General features: G+C 35.0%; 1 protein-coding gene across 1 annotated transcript in view; it reads left to right on the forward strand.

The window, feature by feature from the left end:
* Positions 1-26,404, forward strand: part of LPGAT1 (lysophosphatidylglycerol acyltransferase 1) — a 126,302-nt gene that overhangs the window by 50,083 nt on the left and 49,815 nt on the right. Inside the window, exons 3-6 of the mRNA XM_037824407.1 lie at positions 1,816-1,934; positions 5,362-5,457; positions 7,709-7,982; positions 19,829-19,955. Coding sequence (XP_037680335.1) covers positions 1,816-1,934; positions 5,362-5,457; positions 7,709-7,982; positions 19,829-19,955 — 616 coding nt within the window. The remainder of the gene's footprint in view (positions 1-1,815; positions 1,935-5,361; positions 5,458-7,708; positions 7,983-19,828; positions 19,956-26,404) is intronic.

Genomic DNA, 26,404 nt, shown 5'->3' on the forward strand with positions numbered 1-26,404 from the left:
ACACACTATCCAACACATTGATTTTATTACTTGTAGTATGTCATTCCATATATATTATAATTTTTTTAGTTAATCCTCTTCTTTAGTTGTTTTCATCTTTGCTGTTACAAACAATGCTGCAGTGAATAGCTTTGCGTATGTTATTTTGGACCCTAAATGAGTATATCTGTAGGATGAATTCTTAGAAGTAGAATTTCTTGGTAAAAAGGTTTTTTGCATTTTAAAATTTTGATATGTATTGCCAAATTGGCTTCAGAAAGATTGTACTAATTTATACTTCCTTCAGCAATGTATGAGATAGATAATATTTTTAGGTATGTTTCAGTAAAGTTGGCTTGTCATCTGAACTGAATTGGGAACTTGGGAAAGGAAAGGTCACTCTGAAGAATAGTTGGCGCTGCTACATTTTTTAAGTGGCTGGGCTCTCTTGGTGTTCTCTGTCTCTTCCGAAGAATCACCTGACATCATATTTAAAGTTCCCTTACTGTACTCTTCATTCTGCATTCATTTTTAAATAATAAAGTGCTTTTTGCACCTATATTGTAAACTTGTTGAGTATTCATAATGAATATTTCACTTTGCAAGTAGGTGCCACAACTTAATATATGTTCTACTGAGCTGAAACATTGCTTAATACAAAATTTCAGGATTTGAAAATGAATGAATAGATGCCCTGCTTAAATGGGTGTTAATAGAAAGAAAAAAATAAGCAGAACTCTTTTTCTCAAATGAACTCTTATGAGGAGCTCCACTATATTATGAGGAGCTCTTCTATCTTGGAGTGATGGGTGAGGGTAAGAGGAAGGAGGGAGGGTGGAGGAGGTGAAGGCAGGAGGCCCTATTTCGTGCAGCACTGTTACACACAGGTGGTTTGACTTCCTTCCTAGTAGCAGTGAGTAAGATGAAGATGGAGTAAAAATGAATACTAATTTATAATCAATCTCTGGTAATTCAAGTCACACATGAACTCTGGAAGCTGCTTTGTAGTATCCTGATGTTTGAAAACTTAGGCTTAATTTTATTTTTCCTGAGAAGTAAATTTACTATAAAATGTGGATAACTGCATTGAATTATGACTCATTTCCTTAGACTGTATTGTACATATAGGTTTTTGTGCAATGACTTTTCATCAGAAGATTTTTTTTTAATTTAGCATTTTTATTAGTTTTCTAATTTTAAAACCAATACATGCTTATGTATTTTTGTAGTGTTTGCATATTTTATTATAAGGTAGAATTTGAATGAGTCTGGGAACTACCTCCCAGTAATGATCAGTATTAATAGTTTGGAATTCCTTTACCCAGACTTTTTAATGCATAAACTAACGTAAATTTTATTCCTCTTTAAGGAGATGCTATCATATTATATGTAGTGTTTTGTGATTTTCTTTGTTCGCTTGAATAATATGCTAGGTAAGCATATATAGATAGTTGCTGGGTTGGCATGTATAGAGTCCCGCCATTATTTTAATGGCTTTATGCTGTCCCATTATTGCATGATTTTCTTATCCATTTCCCTTTTGGTGAACATTTAAATTGCAGTAAACATCCTTTATACATGTATCTTTGCCTTTGTGGATAAACTCTTTAGAAATAGTATTTCTAAGTCAAAGTTTTGACGTTTTTTACATTTTGATCAATATTTTGAGGCTCTAAAAAATGCTGTCTTATCCTGATTTTTATAGGGAATAAACTTAGTTCGAAACTTTCAGAAGTTTTAACATCATCATTAATGTACACCAGTTTTTCTAATATAAGGTTTATGATAATGTAAAAATCTTTAAAATGACAGCTTTGAAATTTTTTATTCTTACAGTGATGGAATGGGGGGAAGATGTTAAAGTGATTTCAAAGGATGAAGCAGTAATGTTGGTGAATCATCAGGCAACGGGAGATGTGTGCACTCTGATGATGTGCCTGCAGGACAAAGGACTGGTAAGCTATCCTGAAGGCAATTGGTGGATACCCAGAAAAGGAAGGAAACTTTTTCTTCTGTATTATTATGGATAAACTTATTTGTTCCTTTGTATTTTTTTTTTTTCTTTAAAAAGAATCCATTCAAGTGTCCTACTGTGGTTTGAAACATATACTTAGGCTTTAATGTCTATACTTTTCTTAAAAATTTGGAAAATATTAAAAAAAAAAATAAGACATCATTCTAAGTCACTCCAGCTAGGGAATTTAGAGACTTTTTTTAAAAAAAGTTACTGAAATGAAAGCAAAGTTACTATGGGTCAAATTGGGGACTGTCTTGTGGTGAAATGGTAGATTGCCAGTTTGAGAAATACAAACACAAAAAAGTAGTACTGCTTTAGACAGAAGAGAAAAATTGGTTAGTGAATTAGGTGATCTTGGGTTTTTTAGCCAGAGGAATATAAGGTAATTGTTATTTTGGATTTCATTGGCAGAGTGAAGTGAAAGGGAAGATATTAGGACTATTTTATCTGTTGTTACTAAGGCTTTATTTAAACTGTTGACTTTACATTGCTCATTTTGATAACTAAAACATAGCTATAAACTGTATGAATTTTAAAATAAATTCAGTCCTTAGCATTGAAAGAATTATCACTTTAGCAGAAATTAAAGAAGTTATGTTCATAGAACCAAATAAATAAGTAGTATATAAAATTAATGGAGTTAATATTTTGCCTGACAGTAAAGACACAAATCAATAGATGTTAAGTGCTTAATATTCATGGTCAGTGAATATAAAAAGTATAAGACATCATCATTCTTATCAAGAAGTTTATAGTCCAGTAGTGGGTGGAGGGAGAGTGTCACAAACAATACTTAATTGTAAAATGAGAGGTATTCAGTGGAGGGTGAGTTCACCATGGGCCTGATCAAAATAGAAAACTTTGTGGCCGGGGAGTGGACATAAACTTGGCCTTGAAGAATGAGTAGAATTTTGTTAGGCAGAGTGGTGAAGCAGAGGCCATCTTCCTAAGTCAAATGATCTTAGCAAAAACTGAGAGGCAGGAATAAGCCTGCTGTGTTTAGGCTCTAAAAATTTTAATTCAGAAAATGAGGTGAGATGAAAGGAAAATGTTTATTTGATTATTGAGGAACTTGTTTTCCTTGCTTATCTTAAAAGCGGGGACATAGCCTTGCTGAAGTCTGATTCCATACAAAGTCCCTCACCCATTTCCTAGAGTCACTAAAAGATCTCAGGTGATCTCATTATCATTTCTTCCATTGCCTTCCAGTGTTGCAATCCTTTATAATCAGAATCTTAAATTGTTGAAATAAAAGAATAACATTATGTTGATATATTTGCATTTATAATATTTTGTCTGTTCCCTAAATTCATGATGTCAAAATTTTGTAAAAACTAGTTTACAGCAAGAAACTCCAATTAGCTAACACTTTATTTTTGTTGATATAATAATTACATTTATAGTGATTATTCTGAGGGCCTACAATGTCCTAAAGTGGTTTTTAAATCTCAAAGAATGATTAAAATGGTTTGTATGACTGTCTAACTATATTTTAACTCCCATTTGGCATAGATAATAACTGTATTAACAAGAATGTTATGCTATCTACATTCACCAAACATGAACAAAAGAAAGCTTTGTTTGTTTACTTTTGTAAAAAGATTTGCATTTCTTTGTCTAGACTTTTTTTCTATTCAGAATAATTTTGCTTTTATTTGCAGATTAATTAATACTGAACATTTTTATAATGCTCTTATATTATTGAATAATTTGAAATCTAGAATTTATTATCTTGTCATAAAGGGGTAAATGAGAAATATAGGTTGGAAGCATCGTAATCTTTATCTCCTATCTATTAAGTACAGAGCAGTATTAATTTATATTTACAAGTTTGAATGTTATTGTAAACTCCATGGGTACATTCAAAGAAGGAAAGCTAATGCTACATTGTGGGCCAGTTTTTTTAGAAATTAGTGATTGTTTTTTGAATTCAGGAGACTTCTTGGAACACCCTGCCAGCATTTTTCGGTGGGGGTACTGTTGGCATTTTGGTAGGGCGACACTGTTGTTCTGAACTGTCCTTGGCATTGTTGGATATTTTGTAGTCCCAGCCACTACTTCAAATATTAGTAGTATTCCTTAGTCATTGTGACAATCAAAAATGTCCTATAAATTTCCAAACTCACCCAATGGAGAATCATTGACCTTACTAAAAAAAGGACATAAAGAAAAAAAAAAACATGTAAGCTTCTCTAGATGTCTTAAAATGCAGAAAATCTATGCTTCCTGATAAAGAATAATTGATGTAGACCAATTTTGTCTTTTGGAAATACTTAACAAAGTTCTGAGGGATAGGCCTGTTAAACATTGACAGCTGATTCAGGCAACTTGTGTTTACAAGATCCTCTATTTTAAAGAATATGAAAGAAAGGATTGATTGTATTTTCTGAATGAGCTGCTACCTTTTAAATAAGTTTCTGTGAAATGAGGAGTCTTGCTCTTTTATGGCAATTTAATATAAAACTAAGAATTTTTATTTCTGTCTAAAGAACTTTATTAGATGTTTAAACATTTATTATTTTGTACATGACTTCCATAAAATAAGTTAGAGAGAGCAGAATTATCTATACAAATCTCAGAATATACTGTGTTCCATAATATAGCAATATAGCATAGTCTTTATTTAAGAGAATGACAATGCTGTTTCCTCAGCGGGGAAGAACAATTATCCAGTTCATTAACTAGACCCCAGTTTATACTTTTTATTTTGAAATTTGCATGAAATAAAGTCTTCTGCTCTCGTTATGGGTATTAGCTTTTATCAGCAATGGATAATATTTTTGTAGTTAAGGATTGAGGTGCTATGAAAGTTTTTATGCTGGCAGAGTTGACCTTGCATTAACTAATAGATATTCTTCATACTGTAATAAAACTTGTAACTCATTCTCTTAACTGAATTTTTAAATGTTCTTTTTTTTTTGGACTTTAGCCAAATTTATTTAGCCATTAAGGTAAATTAAAACTCATATTTTATAGAGCCTAAGTACTTATTAAACATGGCCCTCATTTGATAACTTTAACAATGTTGTTGTATTGTTTCAAAATAATTTTATAAGTTACATAAGAATTACCAGAAACTTTGTTTAGGGTACAATAAATTTGGAATCGTTCAGTCGAAGTTTAAGAAGTTAGTTCAGCTTCATTTGGTACACTGTGATGCAACTGTGGCATCAAGACTTGTAATTTTTCATGTAGACACTATTAGTAACTGTACTTTATTTGTAGAAATAACATTAGATTTAAGATAGTAAGATTAATTAAGAATATGCTTAGATGATTATATTTAAAACTTGGAGACTTGGCTTGACAATAGTCAGGTTTCATCTATCCAATATTTAATTATTTCTGGCTTTTAAATATTTTAGGTTGTTGCTCAAATGATGTGGTTGATGGATCATATTTTTAAGTATACAAACTTTGGAATTGTTTCTCTAATTCATGGAGACTTCTTTATAAGACAGGTAAGTAGTGAGCATTTTTTCCTCAGTGATAGCTGATTATTTATTATAAAAAGAGGCATAACAAAACCAATCATAATAAGTAGAACCAGTTCTTGTATCTCAGGGAACACTTCCCCTGAATTTTTTGTTACCCAAAACATTTATTTCAATCTGATTTTGAGTTTGCATGAGTATTGAAAGGCCAATAATGCAAATATTCTAATCTCCACCCTTCTCCTATCTGGAGGATGTAATTCAGTTTACTAAACATTTATCAAGTACCTGTCATATATCCTTGTTCTTCTGCTTCTTAGTTATGTGAATTGGGCAAGTTACTTAATCTCTCAAAGTTTCCCCATTTTTCAAATGAGAATAATAACTAGTAACCCCCTCATCATAGTGATGATCCTAAGGCCTCATGAAGAGGCTAAATTATACTAATTACTACTGTGCTTTGAAGGGCTAAAAGTAGAAAATTATGTTCCCTCAAATATTTCCCTTTTATTACATTTTGTTGAATACTTAAAGTCTACATTTAAAAGTATATGGAATCTGCTTATTGTTTGCCAGATTTTCAATTCACCATTTAGTTAATACCTAGTCTAGGCAATTTAGGAAATTAAAAAAAAAAATTTGGTCCCAGTCATATAGTTCCATATTTCATGTATTTTTGTGTATTTGTCTATACGTAATATTCAAATTTTCTTAAGTAGATAAGTTACATAATTTCCTTTTCCTCAAATAGTTTGAAAGTTGTATATGTAACAATGTGGCAACAAGGGCAAATTTACTATAAAAACACACCCTATGAAATTGAGGCTAGAAATAAAATAAAAATCTGAATACCGAAAACAGAAAAGCAAAATACGGTTTAAAGAAACCAAAATTGAATAAAAATAAAATTTGTCATTTGTGTAAAAAAAACAAAACAAAACAGAACATATATGGGAGATTTAAAGATTTTTTCTCTTAAAGAGCAACATTTTCACCCCTGATAGATTTGTAATAAAAATCTATACTGTGGAGGGGGTTAAGGGGAGAAAAATTATTAAAGTGAAAAAAAAAGTCTCTTCCTTCTACCAACCATTTTGACAAGATATTCCCAAGAATAATAAAAATATTTTACATGTAGTCTTGGGAACTTAATATCTAGCTTAATTGTAATTCAATTCAGTAAACTAGCTAAGAAAATGTCTTACTAGTTTTGCATTTGGAATACATTTAATCTAAAGACTGAAAGTATGCTAATTATTTTTGGAAGCATCTGTAATTGGCTGGAAAATATATTTACTTGTGGATTTTGGGCCTTCCTTCAAATTTTCTGGATTCCTCTTTTCAGTCTCCAAGTAATCCACTTTCCTTTCTTTCCCTCACAACTAAGATCCAGTCCATCAGTGCATCCTGTTAGCTTTACCTTCAATTTTTTTTCCTGAATGTAGCCACGTCTCACTACATGTCATTAAACTCCCTCGTCTGGACTACTGCATTTTCTCCTAATTTATCTCCTGTAGTCTTTTTGTCATAGTAGCAGAAGATTTTTTTTAAGTGTCAGTAGGATCATGCCATCTCTGTTCAGAATTTCAGTGACTTCCCATCCTAAATTACTTATCCTGCACAAGGCCCTTCTTATCTAGTCTCCACCTCCCTCTCCAATTTCATATCCTACCTCCATCTTCCTCATTCATTACTCTTCAGTCATTCTGGCCTTTGTACAGGTTTTTCAATATGCCAAACCTCAGGGCTTTTGACCATTTTGTTCTTATCACCTGGGATACCCTCATCTTCACATGGCTTGTTCCCTTACGTTATCAGCGCTTTGCTCAAATGTCACCAATTTAGAGCTGCTTTCCCTGACCTTTTTGACCCTCTCTATCCTTTCACTCTGCTTTTCTTCCTAATACAGATCGCTAATTGAATTTACACTCCTTATTTACTATCTTCTCCACTAGAACATAAAACAAAAAAATGGTGTCTTATTTACTCCTCTTATCTCCCATGTCTAGGACAGAGCCTGCCAAATGGTAGGCACTCAGTAAATAGTCAATGAGTTGATAAATGAATGAATTTTCAGCACAGAGCAGTTTGCTTATCCTTCACAAAAAAAAGATTTAAGACTAATAATTTCTCTATTTTTACCATTGGTCAAAAAGGGAAGTAAGTGGTGAAAATTACTATTCTATGATTGGGTTTTAATTTAGAAGCTGTTATTTCCATTTAATTTTATGGTATTTTAATTTCAGATGTACTTATTGTATTTGTGTATTCCTTCTAGGGAAGATTGCATCGTGACCAGCAGCTACTTCTTTTAAAAAAGCACCTAGAAAATAATTATAGAAGCAGAGATCGAAAATGGATTGTTTTGTTTCCAGAAGGAGGCTTCCTCAGGAAAAGACGAGAAACAAGTCAGGCATTTGCAAAGAAAAATAACTTGCCATTTCTTACACATGTCACCCTGCCAAGGATTGGAGCAACAAAAATTATTTTGAGTGCACTTGTAGCACGACAGGAAAATGGAATTCCAGCAGGAGGAGATGCTAGAGAATTAGGTATGATGATTTTTAGCATTTTCCCCCTTATTGGAATTAAAGGATATCAGGAGTTCTAGAAGATGGCTTCTTTGTTCTTTTTTATATTTATAATTTTTTGTCAAATAAAATACTCAGGGAGAAGATGTAAACATAAATATATTTTAATATTTCTATTTACAAAAGTAGTCCGTGCTTACAATAATTTATTCAAATAATTCAGAAATGCATAAAGGCAAAGGTATCTTTCCCTTGTTTACCTACTCTTACTCCTGGCCATTCTTACTGCTTCAATAAACATTCTTGTAAATATATCTTTACATATTTGTGAAATTATTTCTGTAGTATAGATTCCTGGAAGTGCAATTACTAGGTTGAAAGATAAAGATGTAGACATGACTAATAAACTTGAAAAACTAATCATAGATGTGCAAATTTAAATGGTAATAATATATGTTTATTTTTCACTTATCAAATTGAGGAAGCATTTTTCTTTGTTTGTTTGTTTTTAATACTGATAATGAACTTAATCCAGTTTGGTAGTGTTTGTTAGGAGCCTTAATATTGTTGATTAATGACCCAGTATTTCCCTTGCTAATAATACTTATTGGAAGGAAATAAACTGAAATATAGGCAAAGTTTATCACAGCATTATTTACAATAGCAAAAAAATTGGAAATAGCTTTAGTAGCCAGAAGGTAGAATGGAAAAAAATATATTAATTATCTATACAATGGAATATAACACAGCCATTAAAAGATATTCGTGGAGAGTTTTTACTGACTTTGAAAAATGCATATGCTATAATGTTAATGGGGTGGGGCGAACATGTAGCTGTTGTGAAAAACAGTAAGCAATAGGGCAGTAGGAAATGAGTGAAAGGAAAGATACCAAAATGTTAGTGGATTGCTTCTCTGAGTTGTAACATTATGGGTGATTTTTCCCCATTTCTTAATTCCTAAACTTTTCAGTTTTTTAATAATGAGTATATATTACTTTTATGATCAGGAAAAAGCAAATCACTCTCAGAGAAGCAACTATCTTGGAAATAGCCTGATGAATTGTGAAGTTTGGGAGAAGATATTTGTGTCAACAGCATGAAGATAGTGTTGAGCAAGTTTATCTAATACAGTATTAGTTTGATGATAATAAACAGCTGAAAGAAACTCATAGGCCTGTTTTCTTAGTAGCATTTTGCTATTTCTTTTTTATTTTATTTTTATTGTTGCTATTTCTTTTTATATCCTTTAGTTAAACTAAAAATTGAATTGATTGGCCTTCAGAAATGTATTTTTAAATGGCATTAAGGACCAGATGTAGGAATAATGCCCATGAGATTGCACTGAGTTTTCCTTTCTCTAGTTTTTCCAAGCAGATGCTTTTGGCAGTCAGCACAATTAAACTTTCACTGTATCTTAAAAAGAGAAATTAAATGAGTCTTTTAATATAAAATGAAAGTTCAGAATAGCTTCACTGCTGGAGCCAAACCAAAGCTTTAGGGCTAAGGTTTTCCAAATAGGTTTAGCTGTACCAATGAATGTTGTCTTTTAAGTAGTTCCCCTCAGCCAAAACCCTGTGGTATTCTAAATCTCAAAGGTAGGGGCAGTTGTCATACTGATTGCACAATAGTGAAGAAAAATTTTTTTTTCTTTGGAGAGAAACAATTTCTGGTTATAACCAAAGCAAAATAGTTTATCACTTGTTTTACTTCAAACATTTTTGTTATAGCTATTTAGAAAAATCATAAGAAATTCTAAAAAGTTGTATACCAGAAAACTAGTTTTATATGTTTTTTACCATTTTCTTTTCTATGTCTGGTATTTTGCATTTTATTTTCCTTTAGCATTTATATTAACTATGTAGTGTTTTATTCCATGTAAGTACAAACCATGCCTTTGGGTTTGTTTTTAATATGTGGTCCATAAACATATGGCAAAATTAAACTGTGGCAGATTAACTTTGAAAGGGTTACTACTCTTTGTTTATTGTGCGGTTTAACAAATTTGGGACTGAACTCTGGTCATTTTTTCCTATAGTTTTATTATAAAATTTTCAAACATATGTAAAAGTTGAAAAAAATTTACAGTGAACATCCATGAACTGGCCAATTATAGTTAATATTTTACTATATTTTCTTTATCATATCTCTCTCCATCCATCTGTCTATCCATTAAGCCATTTTGGGTTTTTGGATGCATTTCACAGTAAATATTTAGGGATAAATATACTGATATTTATCCCTAAATATTTCGGCATGATTATCACTGGTAACTTTTTTTTTAATTCAGTTTTATTTAGGTATATTCACATACTGTACAGTCATCCAAAGTGTACAATCAGTTCTTCACAGTACCATCATATAGTTGTGTGTTCTTCACCCCAATCTATTTTTTGAACATTTTCCTTGTACCAGAAAAAGTGAAAATAAGAATAAAAAACAAAAGTAAAGAAGAACACCCAAAACACCCCCCCACCCTATTTTTCATTTAGTTTTTGTCCTCATTTTTCTACTCATCCATCCATACACTGGATAAAGGGAGTGTGATCTACAAGGCTTTCACAATCACACTGCCACTCCTTGTAAGCTGCATTGCTATACAATTGTCTTCAAGAGTCAAGACTACTGGGTTGCAGTTTGATAGTTTCAGGTATTTACTTCTAGCTGTTCCAATGCATTAAAACCTAAAAAGGGAAAAGTGGGGCAAGATGGCAGACTGGTGAGCTGTATGTTTTAGTTACTCCTCCAGGAAAGTAGGTAAAAAGCCAGGAACTGCGTGGACTGGACACCACAGAGCAATCTGTCTTTGGGCATACTTCATACAACACTCATGAAAACGTGGAACTGCTGAGATCAGCGAAATCTGTAAGTTTTTGCGGCCAGGGGACCCGCGCCCCTCCCTGCCAGGCTCAGTCCCGTGGGAGGAGGGGCTGTCAGCTCCAGGAAGGAGAAGGGAGAATTGCAGTGGCTGCTCTTATCGGAAACTCATTCTACTGATTCAAACTCCAACCATAGATAGACTGAGACCAGACACCAGAGACTCTGAGAGCAGCCAGCCCAGCAGAGAGGAGACAGGCATAGAAAAAAAACAACACGAAAAACTTCAAAATAAAAACAGAGGATTTTTGGAGTTCTGGTGAACACAGAAAGGGGAAGGGCGGAGATCAGGCCTTGAGGCGCATATGCAAATCCCGAAGCAAAGCTGATCTCTCTGCCCTGTGCACCTTCCCTTAATGGCCCTGGTTGCTTTGTCTATTAGCATTTCAATAACCCATTAGATCTCTGAGGAGGGCCGTTTTTTTTTTTTTTTTTTTTTTAAATCCTTTTTGCTTTTTCTAAAACAATTACTCTAAGAAGCTCAATACAGAAAGCTTCAAAGAATTGAAATTTGGGCACGTCAAGTCAAGAGCAGAACTAAGAGAGCTCTGAGACAAAAGGCAATAATCCAGTGGCTGAGAAAATTCACTAAACAACACAACTTCCTAAGAAAAGGGGGGTGTCCGCTCACAGCCACCATCCTGGTGGACAGGAAACACTCCTGCCCATCGCCAGCCCCATAGCCCAGAGCTGCCCCAGACAACCCAGTGTGACGGAAGTGCTTCAAATAACAGGCACACACCACAAAACTGGGCGTGGACATTAGCCTTCCCTGCAACCTCAGCTGATTGTCCCAGAGCTGGGAAGGGGGAGCAGTGTGAATTAACAGAGCCCCATTCAGCCATCATTTGAGCAGACTGGGAGCCTCCCAACACAGCCCAGCAGCCCAGAACTGCCCTGGGGGGACGGCACTCACCTGTGACATAGCACAGTCATCCCTCAACAGAGGACCCGGGGTGCACAGCCTGGAAGAGGGGCCCACTTGCAAGTCTCAGGAGCCATACGCCAATACCAAAGACTTGTGGGTCAGTGGCAGAGACAAACTGTGGCAGGACTGAACTGAAGGATTAGACTATTGCAGTAGCTTTAAAACTCTAGGATCATCAGGGAGATTTGATTGTTAGGGCCACCCCCCCTCCCCGACTGCCCAGAAACACGCCCCACATACAGGGCAGGCAACACCAACTACACACGCAAGTTTGGTACACCAATTGGGCCCCACAAGACTCACTCCCCCACTCACCAAAAAGGCTAAGCAGGGGAGATCTGGCTTGTGGAGAACAGGTGGCTCGTGGATGCCACCTGCTGGTTAGTTAGAGAAAGTGTACTCCACGAAGCTGTAGATCTGATAAATTAGAGATAAGGACTTCAACTGGTCTACAAACCCTAAAAGAACCCTATCAAGTTCAGCAAATGCCACGAGGCCAAAAACAACAGAAAATTATAAAGCATATGAAAAAACCAGACGATATGGATAACCCAAGCCCAAGCACCCAAATCAAAAGACCAGAAGAGACACACCTAGAGCAGCTACTCAAAGAACTAAAGATGAACAATGAGACCATAGTACGGGATATGAAGGAAATCAAGAAGACCCTAGAAGAGCATAAAGAAGACATTGCAAGACTAAATAAAAAAATGGATGATCTTATGGAAATTAAAGAAACTGTTGACCAAATTAAAAAGATTCTGGACACTCATAGTACAAGACTAGAGGAAGTTGAACAACGAATCAGTGACCTGGAAGATGACAGAATGGAAAATGAAAGCATAAAAGAAAGAATGGGGAAAAAAATTGAAAAACTCGAAATGGACCTCAGGGATATGATAGATAATATGAAACGTCCGAATATAAGACTCATTGGTGTCCCAGAAGGGGAAGAAAAGGGTAAAGGTCTAGGAAGAGTATTCAAAGAAATTGTTGGGGAAAACTTCCCAAATCTTCTAAACAACATAAATACACAAATCATAAATGCTCAGCGAACTCCAAATAGAATAAATCCAAAAAAACCCACTCCGAGACATATACTGATCACACTGTCAAACACAGAAGAGAAGGAGCAAGTTCTGAAAGCAGCAAGAGAAAAGCAATTCACCACATACAAAGGAAACAGCATAAGACTAAGTAGTGACTACTCAGCAGCCACCATGGAGGCGAGAAGGCAGTGGCACGATATATTTAAAATTCTGAGTGAGAGGAATTTCCAGCCAAGAATACTTTATCCAGCAAAGCTCTCCTTCAAATTTGAGGGAGAGCTTAAATTTTTCACAGACAAAGAAATGCTGAGAGAATTTGCTAACAAGAGACCTGCCCTACTGGAGATACTAAAGGGAGCCCTACAGACAGAGAAACAAAGACAGGACAGAGAGACTTGGAGAAAGGTTCAGTACTAAAGAGATTCGGTATGGGTACAATAAAGGATATTAATAGAGAGAGGGAAAAATATGGCAAACATAATCCAAAGGATAAGATGGCCGATTCAAGAAATGCCTTCACGGTTTTAACGTTGAATGTAAATGGATTAAACTCCCCAATTAAAAGATATAGATTCGCAGAATGGATCAAAAAAAATGAACCATCAATATGTTGCATACAAGAGACTCATCTTAGACACAGGGACACAAAGAAACTGAAAGTGAAAGGATAGAAAAAAATATTTCATGCAAGCTACAGCCAAAAGAAAGCAGGTGTAGCAATATTAATCTCAGATAAAATAGACTTCAAATGCAGGGATGTTTTGAGAGACAAAGAAGGCCACTACATACTAATAAAAGGGGCAATTCAGCAAGAAGAAATAACAATCGTAAATGTCTATGCACCCAATCAAGGTGCCACAAAATACATGAGAGAAACATTGGCAAAACTAAAGGAAGCAATTGATGTTTCCACAATAATTGTGGGAGACTTCAACACATCACTCTCTCCTATAGATAGATCAACCAGACAGAAGACCAATAAGGAAATTGAAAACCTAAACAATCTGATAAATGAATTAGATTTAACAGACATCTACAGGACATTACATCCCAAATCACCAGGATACACATACTTTTCTAGTGCTCACGGAACTTTCTCCAGAATAGATCATATGCTGGGACATAAAACAAGCCTCAATAAATTTAAAAAGATTGAAATTATTCAAAGCACATTCTCTGACCACAATGGAATACAATTAGAAGTCAATAACCATCAGAGACTTAGAAAATTCACAACTACCTGGAGGTTAAACAACACACTCCTAAACAATCAGTGGGTTAAAGAAGAAATAGCAAGAGAAATTGCTAAATATATAGAGACGAATGAAAATGAGAACACAACATACCAAAACCTATGGGATGCAGCAAAAGCAGTGCTAAGGGGGAAATTTATAGCACTAAACGCATATATTAAAAAGGAAGAAAGAGCCAAAATCAAAGAACTAATGGATCAACTGAAGAAGCTAGAAAATGAACAGCAAACCAATCCTAAACCAAGTACAAGAAAAGAAATAACAAGGATTAAAGCAGAAATAAATGACATCGAGAACAAAAAAAACAATAGAAAGGATAAATATCACCAAAAGTTGGTTCTTTGAGAAGATCAACAAGATTGACAAGCCCCTAGCTAGACTGACAAAATCAAAAAGAGAGAAGACCCATATAAACAAAATAATGAATGAAAAAGGTGACATAACTGCAGATCCTGAAGAAATTAAAAAAATTATAAGAGGATATTATGAACAACTGTATGGCAACAAACTGGATAATGTAGAAGAAATGGACAATTTCCTGGAAACATATGAACAACCTAGACTGACCAGAGAAGAAATAGAAGACCTCAACCAACCCATCACAAGCAAAGAGATCCAATCAGTCATCAAAAATCTTCCCACAAATAAATGCCCAGGGCCAGATGGCTTCACAGGGGAATTCTACCAAACTTTCCAGAAAGAACTGACACTAATCTTACTCAAACTCTTTCAAAACATTGAAAAAAATGGAACACTACCTAACTCATTTTATGAAGCTAACATCAATCTAATACCAAAACCAGGCAAAGATGCTACAAAAAAGGAAAACTACCGGCCAATCTCCCTAATGAATATAGATGCAAAAATCCTCAACAAAATACTTGCAAATCGAATCCAAAGACACATTAAAAAAATCATACACCATGACCAAGTGGGGTTCATTCCAGGCATGCAAGGATGGTTCAACATAAGAAAAACAATCAATGTATTACAACACATTAAAAACTCGAAAGGGAAAAATCAATTGATCATCTCAATAGATGCTGAAAAAGCATTTGACAAAATCCAACATCCCTTTTTGATAAAAACACTTCAAAAGGTAGGAATTGAAGGAAACTTCCTCAATATGATAAAGAGCATATATGAAAAACCCACAGCCAGCATAGTACTCAATGGTGAGAGACTGAAAGCCTTCCCTCTAAGATCAGGAACAAGACAAGGATGCCCGCTGTCACCACTGTTATTCAACATTGTGCTGGAAGTGCTAGCCAGGGCAATCCGGCAAGACAAAGAAATAAAAGGCATCCAAATTGGAAAAGAAGAAGTAAAACTGTCATTGTTTGCAGATGATATGATCTTATATCTAGAAAACCCTGAGAAATCAACGATACACCTACTAGAGCTAATAAACAAATTTAGCAAAGTAGCGGGATACAAGATTAATGCACATAAGTCAGTAATGTTTCTATATGCTAGAAATGAACAAACTGAAGAGACACTCAAGAAACAGATACCATTTTCAATAGCAACTAAAAAAATCAAGTACCTAGGAATAAACTTAACCAAAGATGTAAAAGACCTATACAAAGAAAACTACATAACTCTACTAAAAGAAATAGAAGGGGACCTTAAAAGATGGAAAAATATTCCATGTCCATGGATAGGAAGGCTAAATGTCATTAAGATGTCAATTCTACCCAAACTCATCTACAGATTCAATGCAATCCCAATCAAAATTCCAACAACCTACTTTGCAGACTTGGAAAAGCTAGTTATCAAATTTATTTGGAAAGGGAAGATGCCTCGAATTGCTAAAGACACTCTAAAAAAGAAAAACGAAGTGGGAGGACTTACACTCCCTGACTTTGAAGCTTATTATAAAGCCACAGTTGCCAAAACAGCATGGTACTGGCACAAAGATAGACATATAGATCAATGGAATCGAATTGAGAATTCAGAGATAGACCCTCAGATCTATGGCCGACTGATCTTTGATAAGGCCCCTAAAGTCACCGAACTGAGCCATAATGGTCTTTTCAACAAATGGGGCTGGGAGAGTTGGATATCCATATCCAAAAGAATGAAAGAGGACCCCTACCTCACCCCCTACACAAAAATTAACTCAAAATGGACCAAAGATCTCAATATAAAAGAAAGTACCATAAAACTCCTAGAAGATAATGTAGGGAAACATCTTCAAGACCTTGTATTAGGAGGCCACTTCCTAGACTTTACACCCAAAGCACAAGCAACAAAAGAGAAAATAGATAAATGGGAACTCCTCAAGCTTAGAAGTTTCTGCACCTCAAAGGAATTTCTCAAAAAGGTAAAGAGGCAGCCAACTCAATGGGAAAAAATTTTTGGAAACCATGTATCTGACAAAAGACTGATATCTTGCATATACAAAGAAATCCTACAACTCAATGACAATAGTACAGACAGCCCAATTATAAAATGGGCAAAAGATATGAAAAGACAGTTCTCTGAAGAGGAAATACAAATGGCCAAGAAACACATGAAAAAATGTTCAGCTTCACTAGCTATTAGAGAGATGCAAATTAAGACCACAATGAGATACCATCTAACACCGGTTAGAATGGCTGCCATTAAACAAACAGGAAACTACAAATGCTGGAGGGGATGTGGAGAAATTGGAACTCTTATTCATTGTTGGTGGGACTGTATAATGGTTCAGCCACTCTGGAAGTCAGTCTGGCAGTTCCTTAGAAAACTAGATATAGAGCTACCATTCGATCCAGCGATTGCACTTCTCGGTATATACCTGGAAGATCGGAAAGCAGTGACACGAACAGATATCTGCACGCCAATGTTCATAGCAGCATTATTCACAATTGCCAAGAGATGGAAACAACCCAAATGTCCTTCAACAGATGAGTGGATAAATAAAATGTGGTATATACACACGATGGAATACTACGCGGCAGTAAGAAGGAACGATCTGGTGAAACATATGACAACATGGATGAACCTTGAAGACATAATGCTGAGTGAAATAAGCCAGGCACAAAAAGAGAAATATTATATGCTACCACTAATGTGAACTTTCAAAAATGTAAAACAAATGGTTTATAATGTAGAATGTAGGGGAACTAGCAGTAGAGAGCAATTAAGGAAGGGGGAACAATAATCCAAGAAGAACAGATAAGCTATTTAACGTTCTGGGGATGCCCAGAAATGACTATGGTGTTAATTTCTGATGGATGTAGTAGGAACAAGTTCACTGAAATGTTGCTATATTATGTAACTTTCTTGGGGTAAAGTAAGAACATGTTGGAAGTTAAGCAGTTATCTTAGGTTAGTTGTCTTTTTCTTACTCCCTTGCTATGGTCTCTTTGAAATGTTTTTTTATTGTATGTTTGTTTTCTTTTTAACTTTTTTTTTCATACAGTTGATTTGAAAAAAGAAGGGAAAGTTAAAAAAAAAAAAAAAAAAAGAAAAAAGACAAACAAGGAAAAAAAAAAAAAAAGATGTAGTGCCCCCTTGAGGAGCCTGTGGAGAATGCAGGGGTATTCGCCTACCCCACCTCCATGGTTGCTAACATGACCACAGACATAGGGGACTGGTGGTTTGATGGGTTGAGCCCTCTACCATAAGTTTTACCCTTGGGAAGACGGTTGCTGCAAAGGAGAGGCTAGGCCTCCCTGTATTTGTGCCTAAGAGTCTCCTCCTGAATGCCTCTTTGTTGCTCAGATGTGGCCCTCTCTCTCTGGCTAAGCCAACTTGAAAGGTGAAATCACTGCCCTCCCCGCTACGTGGGATCAGACACCCAGGGAAGTGAATCTCCCTGGCAACGTGGAATATGACTCCCGGGGAGGAATGTAGACCCGGCATCGTGGGATGGAGAACATCTTCTTGACCAAAAGGGGGATGTGAAAGGAAATGAAATAAGCTTCAGTGGCAGAGAGATTCCAAAACGAGCCGAGAGATCACTCTGGTGGGCACTCTTACGCACACTTTAGACAACCTTTTTTAGGTTCTAAAGAATTGGGGTAGCTGGTGGTGGATACCTGAAACTATTAAACTACAACCCAGAACCCATGAATCTCGAAGACAGTTGTATAAAAATGTAGCTTATGAGGGGTGACAGTGGGATTGGGAATGCCATAAGGACCAAACTCCACTTTGTCTAGTTTATGGATGGATGTGTAGAAAAGTAGGGGAAGCAAACAAACAGACAAAGGTACCCAGTGTTCTTTTTTACTTCAATTGCTCTTTTTCACTCTAATTATTATTCTTGTTATTTTTGTGTGTGTGCTAATGAAGGTGTCAGGGATTGATTTAGGTGATGAATGTACAACTATGTAATGGTACTGTAAACAATCGAAAGTACAATTTGTTTTGTATGACTGCGTGGTATGTGAATATATCTCAATAAAATGATGATTAAAAAAAAATAAAAAAAAACTAAAAGTAAAAAAAATAAAAAAAATAAAAAAATAAAAAAAAATAAAAAAAAAAAAAAAAAACCTAAAAAGGATTTTCTATATAGTGCATCCCCCTTTTGGTCAAGAAGAAGTTCTCAATCCGACGATGTTGGGTCCAGATTCATCCCCAGGAGTCATATCCCGCGTTGCCAGGGAGATTTACACCCCTGAGCGTCAGATCCCATGTAGCGGGGAGGGCAATCACTAGTGACTTTTAAAAATGTTTCCTTATATAAACTCTGTTCCTTTAGCAATGTTATCTAAAAATTAAAATTTCCTTTTCTTATTTCTTTTACAGATATTTTTTCCTTCAGAATGTTGTTCTAAAATCTTTAAAGTATTTAAACCCAGTTTTTAATTATTTGAACATATAAAATAGTATATTATTGATTCTTAGTGCATTTTGAGCCCTATGCTTGAAAATGGTTTTTTTTTTTTAGGGATCACTGAGCTACTTCAAACAAAGGATAGACAATTACACTTTAGAGTCTGGCTGTCAGCATTCTGTGAGGATTCCCCTCTCAGTTTTTGATCAACTTTGTACCCCATGCTGGGAAAAAAAAAACAGTATGCAAAGGACCAAAGTAAACAGAACTTCCCTATACCCTCTTCCCATGGGTGTAGTTAGTTACCTGTTGTACCTTTCAAAGGACAGGATGCTGTATTGCTCTATTTGAATATACCTCTTGCAAAAATTGGGGGACATTTTTTGTTTTGTTTTGAACAAGAGCTGCAGCTGACAATTCTATGTGTCAATAAAATGCTTAATGTTGTTGCCTTATTCCAATATTTATTAATGTCTCCAAAGTAACACAGATCTTGGTTTTTGTATTATAATATATTTAATGAATGGATTTGTTTTGTTTTATTTTGAAGGTTGTTTTTCACTTTTGTGATCTCATACTTTAGCTTGACTTTTTCATAGGCCACTTTTTCTATGCATGATGAAGTATAAATTAGGCCTGATGTTGCATAATTGTATTGCATACTTGAATGTTGCAGAGCCAGTAAATAATAGCCCTCTGTTATTTGTTAGGTTTTTTTTTTTCTTTTGAGAATCATCCATCCTATAATTTAATAGGAAATGCTTAATTTCATCATCCTGAGTGCAGTTTGTGAATCATCCATTCTGTAACATAATAGGAAATGCTTAATTTCATCCTGAGTGTATCAGATAGAACAGAGGCACCAAAGTTATCTGGTTTTCTTAAAAGTTATATTGGTATGCTTTAAACTTTTCAAGTAATCTATGTTATGTTATTTGCTGCAAATAATGTAAAAATTGATCCAATTTTAAGTCTTTTTTTTTTTTCTTAGACAGCAAATCAAAAGGCCTCCAATGGGTTATAGATACAACCATAGCTTATCCCAAAGCTGAACCCATAGATATTCAAACCTGGATCCTTGGATACAGAAAACCAACAGTCACACATGTACATTACAGGTAGGAATTCTATGTTAGTACTAAGTGTGTATCCATTATAAAGTACTACCTCATGATATGTTAACATTTAATTTTTAATGAGACTGTGGAAATAGTTGGCTCAAAATCATTCTAACCCTGAATTTTTTATATGAAAACATCATTTGAAGTAATTATTTTCACTGAGTGATAAAGTCTCTAAAATGGCATTCTAGAGTCATTGTGGTTATTCAATTACTTGACCCTCTTGAGTAAAAGTAACTAAAGGGCAAACATCAAGGATAAATTTGTACTCACTTGGGTTAAGTAGATATGTATTAATAGTAATATTTATCTTTAAGTCATTAAGCCACATAACATTTTCTAAGTGATTAAATTGATAATTTAAATATGACATACTTTAAAATTTTAATATTTCAATATGGTCACTTACATAAATATTAGAAAAATTATTTATTGAATATCTACTCTGTGCTAGCTTCTTAAGATTTTTTAATGTAGGTTTCTTTTTTCAAAAAGTGTTTTCTATGAATGTTTATGGGTATTTATATCAAAGTATGGTTCTGATAAGGCTTGGATAGATTTGATCACTTTTTTTTTTTTTTTTAAAGAAATTGACTTTTCTTACTGATTAATTTCCAATTCTTAGAGACAACCTTTATATACATGGAACATGAAGCAATGTTAATACTGTGAAGAAATGAATTAAATAAACACACTTCCGACGTGTTGGTTTCCTTCCTTATGGAGGCACTGGGTCAGATCATGGTGCCGGGATCACGGGTGGCCGAGTCCCAGGCGCCGCCTGACCGCTCCCTCCAGGGCGGACAGTCCGGGCCGTTTCCCTGGAGCCGGCTGTGTCCCGGGTCCTGTGTTACGTCTTCCCCGCGGGCCTGTCCTCGCGGCCTCGCTCTTCCCAACTCCATGCCGCCTCACCATTCTCCTTGCCCGAGGCCCCGTGTCTGCTCGTAGGGCACCGATGTCAGCCTTAAGGCGTGGGCGTCACTTCCCGGCCTGTCGCTGCTGGCGGTGAGGATCCCGGCGACGTTCCCCACGGGACGGGCGGCCCCGTGCGTGCCCCTGTGTGGGGGGAGCGGCTGACATTGGGGACTCGAGCAAGTCGGCGCCGACCTCTGGGTTTCCCTGCCGGGAGGGTGTTGTAGGGAGGCAGAGGCCGGCCGGTGTCCCAGGCCTCGTGGGGCCGGCCTCGGGCAATCGGTGCCCCGGGCGGTGAGGCCCGTGGATTTGATCACTTTTAAGCTATTTAGATTTATTCTATTTCCTTGTCAAAAGATCTAAATCCTTGCCAACTAACTTACAAATGTGAGGGACTGTTCCGAAGGATGATCACAAGTGCCACAAAAGCCCCAGTTCAAGAGAAAAACTACCCAAAGTATGTGCCCATCGACAATAGATAAGTAGCATGTTTTCATAAATGAAAACCATCCAAGTTTTACAAATTTAAGACACAGTCGGAAGAATTTGAAACTTAAATATTGCAGCTTGGGTTTTTGAAGTTTGAGGGATGACTGTAAGTTGAGAAGCTAAAATAAGTCACACAGACATTCTAGCATATGACTTATGTGGCTGCATTATACAGTTTATGCATAAGGTAAAGTAATTTTTGATGACTCTTCTCTTACTCAATTCCATATGATTTGTCCATTTTACTTAATTTATTGAGCCCTTACTTTGTATAAGGTGATGTGCTGGGCCCCAGAAGAATTTCTTTAGGAACAGTTATAATTTCATATAAATGAAACACATCTAGCCTTCAATAAGATTTTAAGTTCTAAGCTATAAATGAAGCTAAATTCTAATGCCTCAGCTAGGAATACGTGGCTGTTGGGTATACATATGTATTGGATATATGTAAAGCCTGGTAGAGTATAACCAAAGAGAACTGGGACAAGAAAGAACATTCTATTATATAGGCATTAATGTTATTATACTTGACCCTGCTTTTCTTTTTTAACCAATAGATAGAGGAAATTTTAGTTTAGAGATCCTCAGAATAAAAGGAATGAAATCATAAGGAATCTTTAATTGAAAATTGGAGAAATCATCCTTTTTTAGCAAATTACTTTAACAGGAACAAGTACAAGTGTTTTAAATTCATGGATGGACCTCAAAGAATTTTTTAACTGAATCTCTATGCAAAATTTTGTTTATATTTGCAATTTTCTGCATAGAAGGCTCATAATTTGCACTACTCTCAAAGGGATCTGTGAACTGAAAAAAGATTAGGGACTCCTGGTTTAAAGATCAAAACCAAATATTAGATAGAAGATGGTTAGTTTGATTAAAAAAAAAAACTTCTCTTAATAAAAAAGCTTCTCAGAAATATATTTATTTATAGAAAATTTATTACCAGACATGGAAGTAATGAAAAAAATTCTGATTAGCAGAGATTAAATTATGATCTGGAATATATCTCAAAATATTAAAGTACAAATAATGCCTGAGTATTTATTTATACAAATATACACAAACATACATACATACTCAAGGAGTCTTAGAACAAGTGAAGAGATATACTTTCCTTTTCTTCCCAGAAATTTAATAGATAACAATTGCCTAACCAATCATAGGAAAGGGGAAGAACCTGTGTTCAGATAAGAAAGGTGAGACAAATGAAAGGGGTAAGAGGGAACAGAGGTGTCCAGTTGTTACCTGACTTATGTCAGGATGGTTTTGAGGTTTTGCAAGAAGCTTGTGAGAAAGGAGATGGGCCTTGTCTGTAGCAGCTCCCAGGAAATCTTAGTTGGATTGTTAGAGGCCGTCAGGACATCATGGGGGATAGGGAAGGAAAGATTGGTTTGAGTTCAGACTCTAGTTTTTGGGTAATATTTAAAAATTTAAAACCAGAATCAGATGTTTCCAACTAGAATAAGAGGAATTTAAAATGTCATGTATATACAAAGGTTTATAATATAAATAACTTTTAATGGGAGGTTGGTGACAAAAATTGAATAGAACTGACTGCTTATAGGGGACAATAGGTGCCCAGAGGATAGGGAAAGGTGGTCTGGAAACTATAAAGTTCACTGGAAAACAATTGTTTTTCTTAGAATCAGCTTACTTATCTACACCCATAGGCAGATTTAAAGAACTATTCATGGAAGGTTTTTTTTTTTTTTCATGCTGGTAAATATAATTTATCTAGAACAACTCAATTGATACAACCCTGTTTTGCTTCACATGATATGAAAGGATTTCTTTTCAAGTCCAGCTGACATTTTTTTTTTTTAATAAAGCAGTTGTTCTTGAGAATTTAATTGAAGTGATCATTTAGTGTTATCGTGTAACTGGGCAAGTTAGCTCTGCTACTGGTTTTCTCAGTATAATCTTGGGGAATGACACTGAGAATCAGAAAGTAATTATCCCATTATGTTCAGCATTTATCAGACCCGCTTAGAATATTTCATGTATTTTAATTTCTCCATTTTAAAAGAAATAGATAGTAGAAGGTTTTGAAAAGAGCTAATATAGAACACTAACACTAAAGGCAGTCATTTTACATCAAATCAAAACCAATTTGGAGATATAATAAGTGAAATTTACAATTCTGAGAGAAACGTTACATTGAAAGTGTAAACAGATTGAGAAGCTGTTTAAGAATTCTTAAGTACTGAATTTGTAAGTTTCTATATATTTGAGGTACTTTTCTTATAGTTGAGGTAAATTTCATAGAGGGCCATAACTGTCCTGTCCTCTGCAGCACCGCCTGATGCATGCTGAGAGCACCCGTCATACTGTGCCGGTAATATTAAGTGCTTAAAAAGCATTTGCTCTTTAATTAAATAGGAAAAGGATATCTGGATTACCAGAATGTGTAGCAGAATGTTCCTCTAGATTCTCAGTTTCTATGTCGACTCTTAGGAAAACATCATGAGAATGCAATAGCTTACTTTAAGAGCTCTAAAATAAACTTTACTTTTTTTCCAGCAGTTTTCTACTTGTTAATTCACTCCTTACTTCTTAGGCCTATATTGATTTTTAGGATTGCTGGAAGAGATGAACCCAACATATGCATGTTATTACATACCTTTGAGTGCTGTGAAATACCTTTCTAAAATATCACATAAATGAGAAAATTTAAATCTGAGGTAGAGTTAAATACTAAATTCTATCTTAAAAATAGGTAGTTTTGTGGTTTTTCAAAAGTTGAACTTTTAGGGCAGGTATTTGGAACTTCTTCCTTAGAAACCGTGTGGCAAAGAGTGATTAAGGTGCCCAAGCCACTTTGCTTATTAAACCCAATGCATATGTGCAACTCCTAGTGGCCAGAAGTTGCCCCTGGCTTCAGTGAATGCATTGTTGCAAACACCAAATGCTAAAATAGTGAAAAAGTGTTATAAAAACTAAAAAGCACCTTACAAATATAAAGTACTATTATTAAGGTATATAAATTATTTATGGATTATTGATAAGTCCAGTATTCATAAATCAGCATTCCCATATGTTGGATCTAAGCCACTTATTACTCTAAGAGAAAAGATGTCTTGTCTTGTTCCTTCCTTCCCAGTATTATATATTGTTTAACTAGGAAAACATTTTTATTAGTTTGCATACAACGACATTATTGATCTTTTTCCAAAGTAAAGCTTGATTTAAAAGGGAACTAAAGCTTAACCATGAGAAGCATTTGAGAGGGGAAAAAGCTTTCTTCTTCCCCTCTCCTGTTTTTATTACTATCAAACTAGAAGACAGCTTATTCCTGTTGAATAAGTAACGGTCACAGTATTCTGCTAACAGTGGTTAACAGGCAAACGTAATTAGATTTTAATTACTGGGATGGGATGTGTATAGGGATGAAAGCAAAAGTAGCCCCTGTCAGTATAAATGTCTGCTTCACTCTGAATTGGGGCACTGAGTTAGAGAAAGGATCCTCTTGTGCAGAAGTAGCTTGTTATGTTTTCATTTTTAAAATCTTAAAAAAAGATGTAATCGTGAGTGTAATGGCATAGATTACGAAAAGCAAAGGTGATGCTTTCAGGTCTCATTTAATTGGGACTCTGGGGACTTTGCATACAATTGGGATCTTTCAGCAATAATTTATTTTCAATTTGGGTGGTAGGGAGGATTGAGAAAAGGAATATTTAACTAACCTTTTAAAAAACATATGCTCACTAGGAAGAGTGGACAAATATTATTTTTACATAGCTGCTTCATTTTTTAATAAATAAAAAAATCATTGCTAGTAAAGTTGAAGTTTCCATTGTTCCCCTTCCCAGTTCCATACCCCTTTTCTCCCACCCACAAGGCCACTGCCATCGTAAATTTGGTTTGCATCCTTACTATCTCTGTTCTTCTATTACGTGCACACACACACAATATTTTGTGTTTTTAAAAATTGACATAACTGTATGTTGTATTCCATTTTGCAACATGTATTTTTCTATTCTGTATTAGTTTCTAGATCTTTTTATTTTTACATCTGTAGCTCCATTTCATTCAAACTATTTGTATAGTGTTCCATCATATGATTATTACATATTATTTATTAATTTTCTTGTTGGATTATTTATTGTCTCAGTCTTTTTTGCTGTTACAGTGTTGCAGTGAACATTCTGATACTTTTTTCATTGACCGTGTATGTAAGAGTGAGAGTATAATGTGAGAATAAGAATTTAAAGTAGGGATGTATGTGCCTCTGGCAGTGGAATTGCTAGGTCACAGGATATGTGCATTTTCACCTTTACCTGGATGTAGTGAAATAGTTCTCAAAATGGCTATATCAGATTACAATCCAATTAGCTGTATGTAAGAGATCACCTTTTCTTATATCTTTGTCAGACATCATCTTTGATTTTGGTAAATCTGGTTGGTTTGAAAGGGTAAATCTTTATTTAGGCCTTAAGTTTCACATTTATATAATAATTATGATCTTGCAACCTGTAGTAAAATGCACTGCTATGAAACATGAGATTAGGGTGCAGGTGGCATCTTTATCTAGAAATTGAAGCAATTGCTATTGGAAATCTTAATGGTTTACTCATATATGTCTGTCTTCTCTGTCTAGAACATAAGCTTCATGAGAGCAGGTACTTTGTCTTGTTCATAGTTGTTTTCCTAGAACAATACTTGGCACATATTAGAAATTCAATACTAATTGAATGTATGAATGCTAAAGTTCATGTTGCCTAGACGTTCGCTGTCAGTATAGTAGTGATTAGCCATATGTGGCATTTGAGCGATTAAAAATATGGCTAGTCCAAATTGAGATATGATGTAAGAATAAAATACACACTGGATTTCAAAGACTTAGTATGAAAAAAAAGAATATCTCATTAATTTTATATTGATTACATGTTATTGAAGGTAGTATTTTAGATATTTGGGGTTGAAGGATTAAGCTTCTTTAATGTTATTAGATATTCCCTCTTGTGGACTTTGTAAAATTATCAAATTTATTTTTATTATAAAAGAATGTAATTATGAAAAATATTTGAATAGAGGAAAAATAT

Source organism: Choloepus didactylus, chromosome 2, assembly GCF_015220235.1.
Source record: "Choloepus didactylus isolate mChoDid1 chromosome 2, mChoDid1.pri, whole genome shotgun sequence".
Lineage (NCBI taxonomy): Eukaryota > Metazoa > Chordata > Mammalia > Pilosa > Megalonychidae > Choloepus > Choloepus didactylus.